At 34.7% G+C, this 15169-nt stretch overlaps 3 protein-coding genes across 7 annotated transcripts in view; 2 read left to right on the forward strand and 1 right to left on the reverse strand.

The window, feature by feature from the left end:
* The window catches only part of CAPS2 (calcyphosine 2), a 61359-nt gene extending 54921 nt beyond the window's left edge, over positions 1-6438 (reverse strand). For 3 of the 4 annotated variants that reach the window (XM_050749455.1, XM_050749454.1, XM_050749459.1), the window contains exons 1-3: positions 6221-6438; positions 2292-2401; positions 1128-1177 (exon numbers count right to left, since the gene is read on the reverse strand). In XM_050749455.1, coding sequence (XP_050605412.1) covers positions 1128-1177; positions 2292-2372 — 131 coding nt within the window. In that variant the 5' untranslated portion in view covers positions 2373-2401; positions 6221-6438. Of the gene's footprint in view, positions 1-1127; positions 1178-2291; positions 2402-6220 lie in introns of those variants that run through there. The other variant, XM_050749456.1, reaches the window with a different exon arrangement.
* The window catches only part of GLIPR1 (GLI pathogenesis related 1), an 897418-nt gene that overhangs the window by 717520 nt on the left and 164729 nt on the right, over positions 1-15169 (forward strand). The window lies entirely within an intron of this gene.
* GLIPR1L1 (GLIPR1 like 1) overlaps positions 10800-15169 on the forward strand; it is a 38651-nt gene continuing 34281 nt past the window's right edge. Inside the window, exon 1 of one of the 2 annotated variants that reach the window (XM_050749466.1) lies at positions 10800-11051. In XM_050749466.1, the coding sequence (XP_050605423.1) occupies positions 10884-11051 (168 nt within the window). In that variant the 5' untranslated portion in view covers positions 10800-10883. The remainder of the gene's footprint in view (positions 11052-15169) is intronic. The other variant, XM_050749467.1, reaches the window with a different exon arrangement.

The following is a 15169-nucleotide window of genomic DNA, read 5'->3' on the forward strand; positions in this document are numbered from 1 at the left end:
AAGAAATGTGGTTTTATAGTCAAAACTATTATTTGACTCAGCAAAGAAATCACTCATGTCACTTTTTAAAGTAAATAAAAATATTAACCAATATTCATGCTGGAACTACACAGGTTCATCAATTGCAACCATAGGTTAGCTAGAGATACAGAGTTCAGCAAAAAAACAGAGAGACAATTATGTGAAAATCTACTGGCTATATGGAATCTACAAGAGAGACTATATATTTGATTAATATTTGTAAATTGATTGCTACATGTCCTTTATATCAGTAAAAGCTACAATCAACTTAATATATGCTTAAATTTCTTTATAATAAACAAGTAAAATTTACAATAAACTTATAATACACTTTCAGAAAACCAGTCCTTAAACTTTTCTCTGTACACAAACAACACAGCCATTGTTACATACTCAATATCTTGGATCTAGTGCTTGCACCTAACTCTATTCTTTATGTCAAGATGAGCACACAGGTAATCTGTCACACAGAACCACATAAATGTTGATGTTTATTCATTTTGATCTTCAGAAATGTCAATACTCTCTGGTTTAGCCTAGTAAATTACTAAGTTTTTAAATTTGTATTTTTAAAGAGCCTCTATAATCTAAAATACTTGAAAGAATAGAAAAATCGTATTATTTCAAATTTTAAAAGTCAAAATAACATATAACATAAAACACAAATTAATATATTCTAAACCAAAAATAAAATAATTTTAAGATTGATAAAATTGTCATATTCCTCAAAATTAAAACAGACATAATTATCCTTAAATTCATGTCAACTATATGAATTATACAAGGATAAACATTTACATATCTCTTTAATAAATGCATATAGTTGAATTTTCCAAATAAAATAATATTTTCACTTTTTCAGGAAAATGTAAAACATATTAAGGAAAATAAAGAAACCAAAGAAGTATTACCTATAATTCTACCATCTTATCACAAAAGCTATTTTAATTTTGGTATAGTAATTTTCAGGCTATCCATATGTGTATAGATTTTTCTGTGGTTCACAATCATAGCTACATATATAATTTTGCTTTCTTTTTTAATTAGTCAATGTATGATAAATATGTGCCCATTAAACAGTCCAAATGTGAAGAAATGTAACTTACACTGATGGGCAAGAATTCCGGTTTGTCCATGATTCAGAAGTCCACCTTTGCTTTAATTTAAAAAAAAAAATTTTGAATCGGTATGAACATGAATATACCCTTTATACTTTAAGAGATATACAATGAGTCAATGCAATAAGGCTAATTATATTTTTTCTCAGTAAACGCCATATAATAAATGCGTATTAAGCCCCTTCCTACTGTGCTTGAGACACAGATAAAATGGCAAGCAAGACAGATAATCCCCACCCACATAGCACTCTGCTGGAGACGTTCTCTCAAATAAACAGTAATGGGAAAAATCAGACTGTAACAGAGTAACTACATAGCAGTATACCCAACCTACTCTAGGGAATTTGGGAAGCTTATTTTTGTTTGTTTTGTTTTGTTTTTTTCTTAAGGCAACCTTTAACAGGAGTTCTGAAAGATAAGGAGGAGTTAGCCAGAAGAAAAGAGAAGAAAGAAAATTGATTCAGCTAGGAAACAACTTGTGCTGCACAGGCCTCCAGATAAGAGTCGGCATTTGGAAAGGGGTAAAATCCAAAGTGTGAGGGGTGTAGGGCCAAGTTGTTACATTATAGTACAAGTTAGGGAACTTGGACCTTGTTTTTAAGGTAATGGGAAGACAGTGAAGGGTTTGAGAAAGAAAGTAACAAACACATGCATGTGTTTGTCAACATTCCATCTTGTTGCCAAAAACATTGTGCAAGGCATGAAAATTACAACAAGCTTAGCCACCATGAAATAGAAGATATATATGAGTCTTAGGAGAACTTCAAGTTAAAAAAAAATAGAAAATAATTCACCCATCAGCACTTACACCCTATTTCTGAAATGTTACCTGACTTGTGCTTTTTTTGTGATATTGGTAGCAACCGTAAAAATTACATTCTACTTTTTGTCTTTTTTTATATTTTCCTTAAACAGATACTCTTAAATAACAATAATTATACAATAAGTTTAATTTTAAAAAATAAAACTAATTCAAGCAGTGGCAAATTTTCAAGTAATTATTATCTTCAATTTTGGTGGTTCCATTCTTCAAATCTAGAAAATGCTGATCCTAAATATCTGTAAATATAAGTAATCACAAAACACGAAGAAAAGGTCAAAAAATTATTTAATAAGTCATCCTGAAAGAAGAAAATTATATAGTTCACATACTTGTAGTGGCTTCTTTCTTCCAAAGAATGGCTGAATTTGGCTCCTAGAAGTGGCAGCAACTCCTTTAACCTCTAAATCCATTCAAGTTCCTGTATTTATCATGCAGTATACTTTGAAAAAGGTAGAGTAAATGTTAAATGATAATTCTTACTCTAATTTTAAATAAGTCATACAAATTACCTAACAAGTTTACCTGGAAAGAAATCATATGGTTAATCACTTTTGGTGCTTTTACCAATATCAACTTTTTGTAGGGCAATCACATTATGCCCTGTGTTAGCATGAATAATGGGCCCCCAAAGAAGGCCATGTCTTAATGCTCAGACCCTGTAAATATACCACCTTACATGACAAAAAGGACTTCAGATGTGTTTGAATTAAGAATTTTAAGATGGGGCGATTATCCTGGATTCTCTCGTGGGCTCAGTGTAACCACCAGAATCCTTATAAGAGGGAAGCAGAAAGAACAGAGTGAAACAGAGAAGATGTAAGGATGGAAGCATACGACAGAGAGGGGTGAAGATGTCAAGCATTCTGGTTCTGAAGATGGAGGAAGAGGTCATGAGCAGCCTCCAGAAGGCAGAAGAGGCAGGAATGGATTTTCCTCTGGCGCTTCCAGAAAGAACCTGCCCTGTTGACAGCCTGATTTTAGCTCCTTAAGACTAATGTTGTACTTCTGATCTTCAACTATAAAATAAATGTATGTTGTTTTAAACCAGTAAGTTTAAATTTTTTTACAGCAAAAATAGAAAACCAATGCATCTCCCTCTTCTGTACTACCACCATGAGATATACCTTTATCTCCTTTACTCATTTCCCAAACCTTTATGAGTTTCGGTTTTGCCAGAGTAGCCTGATGAAAATACTTTTAACAAGCAGTATTCTTCATCTAGAACAAAGAATAAAATGGAGTAAATGGTCCAATTAGTAATAATGTGGTGATTGGTAAAAATGCTTACAAAAGGATGTTGAAAGTAATCAACTTGGCCGGGCGCGGTGGCTCAAGCCTGTAATCCCAGCACTTTGGGAGGCCGAGACGGGCGGATCACGAGGTCAGGAGATCGAGACCATCCTGGTTAACACGGTGAAACCCCGTCTCTACTAAAAAAGATACAAAAATATAGCCGGGCGAGGTGGCAGGCGCCTGTAGTCCCAGCTACTCGGGAGGCTGAGGCAGGAGAATGGCGTGAACTCGGGAAGCGGAGCTTGCAGTGAGCTGAGATCCGGCCACTGCACTCCAGCCTGGGCGACAGAGCAAGACTCTGTCTCAAAAAAAAAAGAAAAAGAAAGTAATCAACTTGCAAATATGTACAAAATAAAAATCAAATGAATACATTTCATTGAAATTTTGTATATTTTATACTTCACCTTTATATTACTAAGGACAATTTCACATTTAGATATTTATTCATACTTTCTTTTTCTATAGTCTTGGATTTATTTTAACAATAAATTATTTCTGTTTTGTTTTTTAAAGGAAAGATAGCGTGACATCCTGCCAGCTTGGAATTAGACAGACATACATTGTAATCCTGATTTTTGCCACTTTCACATAATTTAAGTTTGAGTAAAAAATCTTTATGAACCAATGTTTCTACATAATAGGTAAAATGAATTTAATGTTAGTACTTTTCCTGTTGGAATAATGTAACATTCAATAAATGGTAGCCATCATTATTATTAAAATATATTTTTATTTCATGGCCAATGAAATCTTACCTGAAAGATATCCCAATTCCTTACTAACTTATCTATATGGTTCTCTTCACCCCATCCCTAGAGCCTCTTCCTCTAAAAATTCCTTGCCATAAGCCTAGAATTCCACTCTAAGTCAAGTCAGGAGACTTATCAACCAATAGTAAACATATTCTGGAAAAAAAATACAAATCATTAGACTCAAAAATTCTCCTATAGCACTACAGATGGCTTTCTTTCCAGAGCTATTTTTCACAAACAAGCAACTTTTAAAAGTTGCTATTGTTTTGTTTTGGAGGCCAGGGTTAGGTTGGTTGTTTAATCACACAAATTATTGTATTTGCAATGATGATTACTCACTAACCAACCCAAGTTGAGATAAGGATGCTGAACAATCAGCAAAGTGATTTTCTCCACACATTAGTCTCTCAATTGTTTATATCCTAGTAACAGTTATAGCTATTTCAAATCACTATAGGTCATTTCAAATCAGTATAATTTATTTGCAAATTTAAAAAGCAGCAACATTTAAATCCTCAAATGTCCAGGACCCCCAGTTCCTCTACTTCCCCAATCAGGACAGTCTTCACTCTTCACTGTCATTAGATTTTCATTTCCCTAATAAACTGTCAAGACCATGAAAGTTCGTGTCTCCTGCCCTTAAATAAAGCATAGGTAGTAAATATTTAGTCAATAGTAAATTAATGCATAGCAAAATACATATATACATTTTACACATATTCTTAGATTCCTTTCATTTATCTGCATCTAACTGTAACATAATCACAATGCCAACATACAAATTCTATCTTCAATTAGATAAGATGTTTAAAGCATTGCATTATAACTATTAGTCCTTAATGCTAGACTGTAAGCCTCATATTTGCTCACCCTATGTCTCAGGATTTAGAAAGCCCACAATGTAGTAGGAACTTAACAAATGTTTATTAAATAAGTAAAGTCAGTTAATTCAGAATGGCATAACACAAAAGTGGTTAACTTAGATACAGTAAGAGTATTCAAAGGGCAATGCCGTCATATATGGAACACTTCCGGATCTATAGAATTAGAGCAGTCAGGCAACTGACACCCTATGTAGATGATTTTAAGATTTTGACAGGGCTTCAAAGACAAAAACAGCTCAATCTTCTGATTTTCAAACCGAGCCAGCTGAGACCCAGAAAAGTGAACTGTACTTTGCTAAATGGTTTGCCAGTTATTGCAGACCCGAATTCACTACTTGGGTTTCAGATCTCTTTTCAGTACTACATCCTCACTGGTACAGGTAATAGAAGAATCCAAGGGGAATTAGCTATATGGACTAAAGAATTAGAAATCTAAACTTGGTGGCACAGGAATCAGCAAACAACTGGCTGTGAGCAAATCTTTGAAACCTATGCCAAGGGTTGTCTTTGTCGTTAAGCACTGAATATCCAGCTGGGCTATATTGGAGCTAGGGAGTAGCAAAAGGAAGGGATAGCACTTCTAAATGGCTTCTGTCCCCAAATAGCTGCATGTCATGGGGTGATATTGCTAGCATATAATAAATACTGTTGGCTAATGTCTTTAGCGCTACCATAAATAACTGAACACACTTCCCATTTCCCTCATTTTTTTTTTTTTAAGGATGACTATTTCCACTTCCAATTATTATCCCTTCTCTCTTGGTAGTATTACTGGCTATTATGTTACTTATACCAAATCAGAAAAAAAAATGAAAAAAAAAATAAACTGATTTAATTCAGCTCATAAATAAGGAAAAAAAGAAAGAGCTGTAAATACAATTAGTATTTAAGCTACATGAAGGTACGGACCAAGTCTATGTTGGATCCCACACGACTACAGACCCAGATATCTGAATTCAAACTTAGGTCATTCCTAATTTCAAACAAAACAGAGTAACACCTTTTTCACCCACATCACTCCCCTGGCTCCCAAATTATATTATACTTCAGAGCACCTGCAGTGTAGCAGAAGGAATTCCCCATCCCCTACCTATCTGGGATTCCTGCACAGGACAGGCGAGGGGCACAAGAGACAGCTAGCCTGATTTCACCTAACAGCTCAGTAAGAAGAGGTTCAGAGTTAGAAGGGCTAGAAAAATAACTAGCGCGATTCCTCCAAAAACCGCCTTCAGAAAGCTTCAGACAGGTGAGTCTGGTCAGTCCAGGCCTGAGTCTGCAGGTTGCCCGGCAACTGGCGCCGCAGCGCAGGGCCTCTGATTACACTCTTACCTCCAGGGACGAAAAGGTGGTCGGTCCAAGTCCCTTGTACGTTCTACGGCACTTCCTGCCCCCGCCAATCTGCCTCCTCAGTTCCGCGTCTGGCTGACCGGAACTGAGCGTGTGGCCGAAGACCCCGCCACGCTCTGAGAAGTACTTGCTGACTGGAAAACTCAAAGGGGTGAAATCTCTGCTGCAGCCGCCAGAGCTTCCCAGGGAACTGGCTCCGCGGCCCCCCTAAACCCCGGCGAGGAGCCGGAGCGGACTCGCTCACCTGCGCTTCTCCTGAGCAAGGAAAGGACCAAAGCCCGGCCCGGATCCACGGCGATTGTTGTGTAAATCTTTGTCTAATTGAATTTTATTTAGCATGTTTCATAATGCACCTGTCTGTGCGCAGGGCCCAGAATGATGTTTTGAGGGGAAGAAATTTAAGCATATGCTGCAATATCTGTCTCAAGGAGCTTGCACTATTTTTTTTAAAAAGACTGCAATATATTATACAGAGATTATAGATATTAGACTGGATATTACTTTAAATTTGTGTGACCATGTACATATAGATGATTACATGAATAATTGCATATACATGTATGTGTATTTGTGTGTATATATAATTAAAAATTTAAATGATGTATGGAAAGGGCAAAGGCCTAGATATCAAGAAACCTACATTTTATTCTTTGCCAATTTTTTTTTTTTTTTTTTTTTTTTTTTTTTTTTTTGAGGCGGAGTCTGGCTCTGTCGCCCACGCTGGAGCGCGGTGGCGCGATCTCGGCTCACTGCAACCTCCACCTCCCAGCTTTAAGCGATTCTCCAGCCTCAGCCTCCCAAGTAGTTGGGATTACATGCGCCCGCCACCACACCCGGTTAATTTTTTGTATTTTTAGTATAGACAGGGTTTCACCATGTTGGCCAGGCTGGTCTCGAACTCCTGACCTCAGCCTCCCAAAGTGCTGTGATTACAGGGATGCCACCACGCCCGGCCCAAATATTTTTATGTATGCTCTGTACACAGTGTCTTGGCATCTACTCCTCATCTATAAAGGGAAAAAGCTGGTTTGAGATAATTCCAAGGTTCTACTCCACTCTAACATGCACTAACTTTCCTAAATTACACAGCCAAGAGTCAGATATTAAAATTAGAAGTAAGAGTTTATGAAGGTTAATCCAGTTCTTTCATAATCCTGTTTTTCTAATCTGCAGTAACTTTTCAAAATTATCTCCCCTCAAAATGTATGTATCAAAACATGAATATTTCCAGTATTTCCTGGAGCCAGTTTGGGAGTAAAAATACAAATAAATTTTTAAAGTATAAAAGTAGTGAAGTAAATGAGGTATAATGTAATCACTCTGTATTTTTCTGCTGCACTCCATAAAATTAATCCACCAATTACCCCCACATAGAAAGAAAAGCAAAAATAAATAGCAGAAAACACACATAAAAATAAAACAGAAAACTAAATTTAACTTTTAAAAAGTTATAAAAGACCAGGCCGGGCGCGGTGGCTCAAGTCTGTAATCCCAGCACTTTGGGAGGCCGAGGCGGGCGGATCACAAGGTCAGGAGATCGAGACCACAGTGAAACCCCGTCTCTACTAAAAATACAAAAAATTAGCCGGGCGCGGTGGCCGGGGCCTGTAGTCCCAGCTACTCAGGAGGCTGAGGCAGGAGAATGGCGGGAACCCGGGAGGCGGAGCTTGCAGTGAGCCGAGATCGCGCCACTGCACTCCAGCCTGGGCAACAGCATGAGACTCCGTCTCAAAAAAAAAAAAAAAAAAAAAAAAAAAAAAAAAAAAAAAAAAAAAAGTTATAAAAGACCTTAAAAATTCTGGTGCCCCAGCTAAACTTGTCCATTCCACAAATAGATGTTCAAGAAAATAACATTAGGACGTGCACAGAGTCTAATCCTGGCAATTAGACTTTTTACACCTAAATTATTTTAGTATTTCTGAATATAGCTGTCTACGCCATTGGGAACATGGTCTAAAAAACATAATGTATACAATTCAGACATTTTGTTATAAACGTCTATTAGAAGAGCAATAATCTTGGATTATGTTTTGACTATATATTCTCTACTTTTGCCAATCTTTAAATCCATTACTTTATGAAATTCCTGTTGTTGTTATAGGCAGTTAATTTCTCTATACACTAAATGAAACTAAACTAGCTGTTAACCTTTATCCTTATTAACCTTATCCCTATCAACCTTTCCTGTTTTGCAGTTCCAAAATAGTTTGCATTTGAAGCTCAACTTTAAATTTTCATTTACTTGATCATTCATTAATGCATTCAACATTCACTGAGTACCTGCTACTTGAAAATATTTTACTTTATATTTGCATTTATTTGTTCATTCAGCCACTTATGTATTTGACAAACATCCACTGAACACCTTCTATCTTCACATAAACCCAATGTTAGAAAAAGTGAAATATATAAGCCTACCCAGTATTTCCTGTTATACGATTAAGTCAAAAATATTTATTGAGCCCCTCATATGTATATATACATATATATAACAATTAAAATATAGTTTCTGCTCTCAAGAAGCTTACAGTTGTATACCACATTATTAGAAAGTTAAAGAGAACTCATTTGTTTTTTCAACCAATTTTTATTGAGGGTCTAAAGGTTCAGTTCCTGTTCAAGGTGCTAGAGATATAGCAATGAAGAAAACAAAGCCATTGTTGTGGTGAAGGTTACAACCTGATAGAGAAGGCAGATGTTAAAAAAATAAATAACATAAATTCAGGAGGTAATTAATGCAATGAAGAAGACTAAAACAGGTTAAGTGGATAGACAGTGACAGATAGGAGATGTAGGATGATCAGGGAAGACTTCACTTGAAGGGAACTCTATAAAGAGCATTGCAGACAAAAGTAACAGCAAGTGCAAAGAAGCTGAGGTGAGGGCATCCTTATCAAGCTGATGGATGTGGCCCATGCAGAATAAGCCAGGAGAGAATGCAGGAAAGAGGCCAGAGAACTAGCCATGGTCAGATTATGTAGTGTCTTTTGGGCCATACCTAGGACTTCAGATTTTTTATTGTGGCCCCCCATAGTAACGGAAGCCAAGTCTTTAAAAGTTCTCTCTCTCTCTCTCTCTCTCTGTATACACACATATGTATATGTACATGTGCCTATAGACATCTGTATCTCTCTCTGTGTGTAGATGTATATATGTCCATAGGCATACATACATATACATATATGTGTACACACACAGATTTATATAGAGAACTTTACATATATAAATGTATGTGTGTATATACACACACATATGTGTATATGTATATGAGTATATGCCTATAGACATCTGTATATCCAGGAAGAGATCTATATGTATAGACACATGCAGGTGTACATATCTGTATCGATTTATCTATCTGTATACCTACACGCAAACATATACACATACACGTGCATATGTTCATGTCTTTGGGTGTGGGATATCAGAAGCTCAGTTTGGACTATGTATGTGATAAGAAAGTAGTATATACAGCAATTCTCCATTAGCTGGTAGTAGACTAGAAATATATTATCTATTGCCCAGTAGAATTTCCATTAGGATCCTTGCAATTTTCTTTTTTTATATTCTAATTTTCTTTTTATTTTTAAAAAGATAACAGCCGCATCAAAGTAGTTTGTTTTTTGTGTCAAGGTTGACTATGGCAGAACATTCAGCAGATGTAAATATGTGTTCACCTGAATTAAATGACATTGTAAACAACTTCGAATCACTAAGTAAAGATATTTATTTGAAACAGAAATACTAAAAAAATTAATGTCATGGGGAAAAATGCTGGTTTATTACTGAATATCAATATAAGTGACGTAATGAATTTAAAACATTAAGCCAAATGAAGTTGGTTTATTGCATTGCAGGTAAAATAGACAATCAAATGTACTCTGTCCATCCCAGTCTCAGCATATCAATTAAAGCAACTCTTGGAGTCTACCAGTCACCAAACAGTGGCTCTGTTCCAAACTATCAAAAACGGAAGATTTGTCAAGAGAAATTACTTGGCTACGTTTTCCAGGCATCTATTTTTATCTATCTAAGCAATCGGTCTCTTCAGACGGAAAAAAGAAGGAAATTATTAATTGTTTGACAAGTTGATAATTTAAGATCACGGTATTGTCACTAATAAGAATTGCCTATTCTTACTATATTCCCAATCTCTGAGGGAAGTGGCAATATGATTCTAGATTATTTAGAACAATAAAAATCTATACAAGGAAGCTGCGTCTAAAAAACTAATATATAGTACTTTGCACTCCACTGGCCCATTGTCAGCATCCCGCACTTGTTCTTTACCTAATTTGTGTGGCTTGCATATTGCAATCTGCATTACAATCCAGGCGCGCTCTGCAGATTACAGATTGGATCCACAGAAAGCAGTTTGGATGGTTGAAACTCCCTCCACCAGAGGGCGACTCACAGCTTTCCCCTGTAGCTCAGAGCTTTGTGGAAGGCGAACCCTGCTGCTTGTTCCTCCCCACAGCGACACTGACAAGCAGATCCAGCCTGCTGGGCATCCCCGCGCTGGGCTCGAGCCGGTGCGGGAGGATGGAGCCAAGGGAGATCGTGGTGCGGGGGTGGGGAGGGGAGGAGAAATCGTTGCCGCAGCCGTTACTGGTCCGCGCAGTCAGGGTATCGTCCACCTCCTTCCATGGCTCTGAAGAAGAAATTCAGTTGTTTATGGACCTTGGGTCTGTATTTGGTAGCCAGTACCAAAATCCCATCCATCACTGACCCAAACTTTATAAACAACTGCCTCGATGGCCACAACGAATGGCGTGGCAAAGTCAACCCTCCCGCGGCCAACATGAAATACATGGTGAGAAAGAACCAGGGCTGGGCTCTTAAATCCCTGACTCATCCTAAGGCATCTGGGTGGTAAATTTCACAAACTTAACTTGTACTAATTCAGTGCAGACTTCATATATAGGCAGTGAAAAAGAAAAAAAAAAAAAAAGAAAATCGCACCTTGGCTGGGCTGTCTCCTCCACAGTCATAGGAGTGAACAAGAAAGGAAAACCTGAAGCTGTTCCTTGTCTCTCGCCGGGAAGGTGGGGATGCTGGAGCGGTGTTTGGAAGTTGCTTTGTTGCACCACTAAGTTTATAAGTACTTAACACAGGATTATTTTGTTTCCTTTCCTCCATTTTTTGGCTAGCACTTTGCATCACCCACAACCAAGATACAAGATATCAAAGAAATAGCCCAAGAATGGAGATTCTCTTGTTTTCTTACTTATTTTTATATCATATGAATCCAAGATCAAAACAAAACTTTATGTGTAGTATTATTTGAAAAAATATTACAAGGATGAGAATATTGAAATCAGGAATTGAATTACATCAGATGGTCGTTTTCATGAAAAATAATAAATGCATGAAATTTAATTCCAAAAACATTAAACTAATTGTGTCCTTTCAGACCTCCATCATATAGAAAATAAGGCAAAAGACAGTACTCTATGGAAGAATAAGCATAAAAAGCATTGGATTATTAAAATAATCCATAGAACTTACAAAATGTTAAATATTTGACTATGAATTGTGTGATTGGAAATTTCCCTTGCATTATAACTCTTTCTTGTTTATAAATGCATCATTATGAGCATAAACGTTGATAGTATTAGTCTTTTATGTACTATGCAGATATAGATACAGTGTAATTCATGTCTATTCCAGCTTTCTCCTTTTCTATCCAGTGGAAAACAAAATAAAAGTAATTATAAAATCACAACTCAGGCATTAAAATAAGTTCAAAACTGTACTAGTCTACTGTATAAGAAAATTATATTTTGAAGGAAGAGAAAGATTCAAATAGATATTGGAAATGAAACAAGAATAAACTAATCTCTTTAATGCAGAATTGTTAAGATATTTTAACATATAATGTTTACCAGCTTGGGGTTGTCCAAGGCATAAATTAACTAGAAATAAATCTTCAACTGAATTCAGAAATACTAATATTAGTAGTAATATGGGTGATGCCTTTAGAGTTTTATTGTATATTGTATGATAAAAAAAAAAAGAGTAAATGTGGGGTTAAATATAATAAATGTTCTTTATATTTCTTTTGTACTCATTGACTCTTTAAAGCAAAATGTGATAACAATGAATTGTGGGGTTTATAATAATGTAGAAAAGAAACACATTATAACTGATGCATTAAAAATGAAGTGAAGTGTCAATAGAATTATTCTGCTGAAACTTCCTTATATTGTTAAGAATCACAATAATATTTCCGGATGGACTGTGAGAAGTTAAGAATGCATGTTTTTATATCTAGAATAACCACTAAAAATATACAAAGAAGTAGAGCTAAAAATCCAGTAAATAGAATACTAAAAGTCCTTGATTAATTTTTGGAAAACAGGAACAAGGAACAAAAGAACAAAGAGGGAATCAATTAAAAATAGCAAATGGTAGACTAAAACTTAACCATGTTAAAATTATATTAAATGCAAATGACTACTACATACTTTAATTTAAAATAAAGATTATTAGACTGGATTAATGCTTTTGTAACAGAAACATATCATGAATAGATTAAAGTAAAAAGATGGAAAAAATACATTATGCAAACTCTAAAATTAAGATAGAGTAGCTATATTTATAGCTACCAAAGTAGATTTTAAGACAAGGAGAACTACCAGAAATAAAAGGGGACATTAAGGAATAATAAAAGGGCCGATTCAACAAGAGACACAGCAATCTTCAATGCAAATAAATGTAATAATGTATTTTAATACACAAAAATTGTCAAAAGTAAAGGGAGAAAGAGACAAAACCGTCATAGAGATTTTAATCTTAGTGAATAAGAGAACAAGTAGGTAAAAATCAGTAAAAATAAGAAAGATTTGAACATCAAACAATTTTACCTAATTGACATTAAACAATTTATACCACACTGCAAAATACAAATTCTTATCAAGTATGCATTACATTCATCAATATAAACAATATGCTGAACCACAAAACAAGTCTCAATAAATTAAAAGTATTTGAAATTTTGTTCTATATTTTCTGAAAAAAAAAATAGACTTAAACTAGAAATAAAGTGTGGAAAATCTCCCAAAATGTGAAATCAAGCAGAACATATCTAAATAGTCCATAAGTTAAAGAAGAAATAACAATAGAGATTACTATAATTTAGATTTGAATGTTAATGGAAACACAACATATCAAAACTTGTGGGATATAGCAAAAGAAGTGTTTGGAAGCATATTTATAGATTTAAATGAATATTTTAGGAAAGAAGAATAGTTAAAAATCAAGACCTATTCTTTCAACTCAAGACGGTAGGAAACAAGTGTAAATTAAGCACAAGAAATTTTTTTTAAAAACTAAAGATAATCATAATTTGAGGAAATTGAAAGTAAAAGTATGATGGACAAAAATCAATAATATGAAAAGTTGGTTTTAAAACTATATATTAATAAAATTGATAAACCAGTAGCAAAAAAAAGATTAATGAAGAAAGACACAACTCAAAAATAAATTTTAGGAATGGAAAATCACTTTTAAAAAGCGCCAAACATTAAATGGATAGATAGAGAATATTTTGAACAACTTTATACTAATGAATTTGACAACATAAAGAAAATAAATAGACAAATGTATTGAAAATCAACATTCTATAAAATTGACACAATATTTTGATATGTTGTTTATTGAAGGATTACTAGTGCATAAATGCATAAAATGCACTAGTTTTAATGTACAATTTTTTTACGTATGTATATGTCAGTGAAACTACCTACATCAAGATTAGAATTTTTATTTCGTATATGGATGCCATGTTATTTAACACATAAAGTCTCATAAATATTACATTCTGTACTATGTGTTTTATAAAGTAACATTAAATCCTTGAACTTTGCCTAATAAAAGTATTGCTCATTATTTTTATTTCTTTCATTTCTATTATTATTTTTTGACTATTGTATTCTTTGTCTTGTACAAATGAAAGAATCCTGGGTTACAGACTGATTTTGAACCCAATATAAATCTTTTAACAGGGATATTTAACCAATTTATTAATGAGATCATTCGTCTGCATCTTCATCAATCTAAATAGTCTTAACGCCATTACATAAATTAATTATGTAATGTAAAATATTCTTAACAGAAAATGCACGTGAATTCTAAGAAAAAAGCAACACCAATCTTATACAAATCTTTTTGTGAAACTGAAAGAGAAAACCTTTTGGAACTTTATGAGCCAAGTTTTACCCTGGCACCAAATGAGACAAAACATTACAGGTTAGAAAATTATAGCTCAATGTAGATGCAAAAAATCTTCAACAAAATTATAATCAATTGAATCCAGCAACACATATAAAGAATATTATATCATGGGATTTATCTCAGGAATAAAAAGTTGGATTAGGACTTGAAAATTAATCAACATAATCAGGATCAAAACTAGAAATACCATTAACAGAAAACTCCCCAGAAAATGAAAAAACTGTGAGAAATCCAACTTGGATTGGGGGAATTTAATTGCTATTTACAAGTTGCCACTCTTAATAGATTAAATGAGAAAAATTATATGATCATCTGAATAGAGTCAGGAAAACCATTTGGCAAAACGCTACATCAAATCATTTTGTTTCACTTTTTTTCCATTTTATCCTGTAGGTTTTTTAATAATAGTTTTGGGAAACAGGTGTTATTTGGTTGCATGGGAAAGGTTTTTTTTTTTTTTTTTCCAATTTTTAAGTTCTAGGGTACATGTGCAGGATGTGCAGGTTACACAGGTGAACATATGCCATGGTGGTTTGCTGCACAGATCAACCAGTTACCCACATGTTAAGCCCAACATCTATTAGTTATTCTTCCTGAAGCTCTCTTTCCTCCCACCCCCATCTGCCTACAGGCCCCAATGTGTGTTGATTCCCCCCATGTGTCCATGTGTGCTCATTGCTCAGCTCCGACTTATAA

Source organism: Macaca thibetana, chromosome 11 (genome assembly GCF_024542745.1).
Source record: "Macaca thibetana thibetana isolate TM-01 chromosome 11, ASM2454274v1, whole genome shotgun sequence".
Lineage (NCBI taxonomy): Eukaryota > Metazoa > Chordata > Mammalia > Primates > Cercopithecidae > Macaca > Macaca thibetana.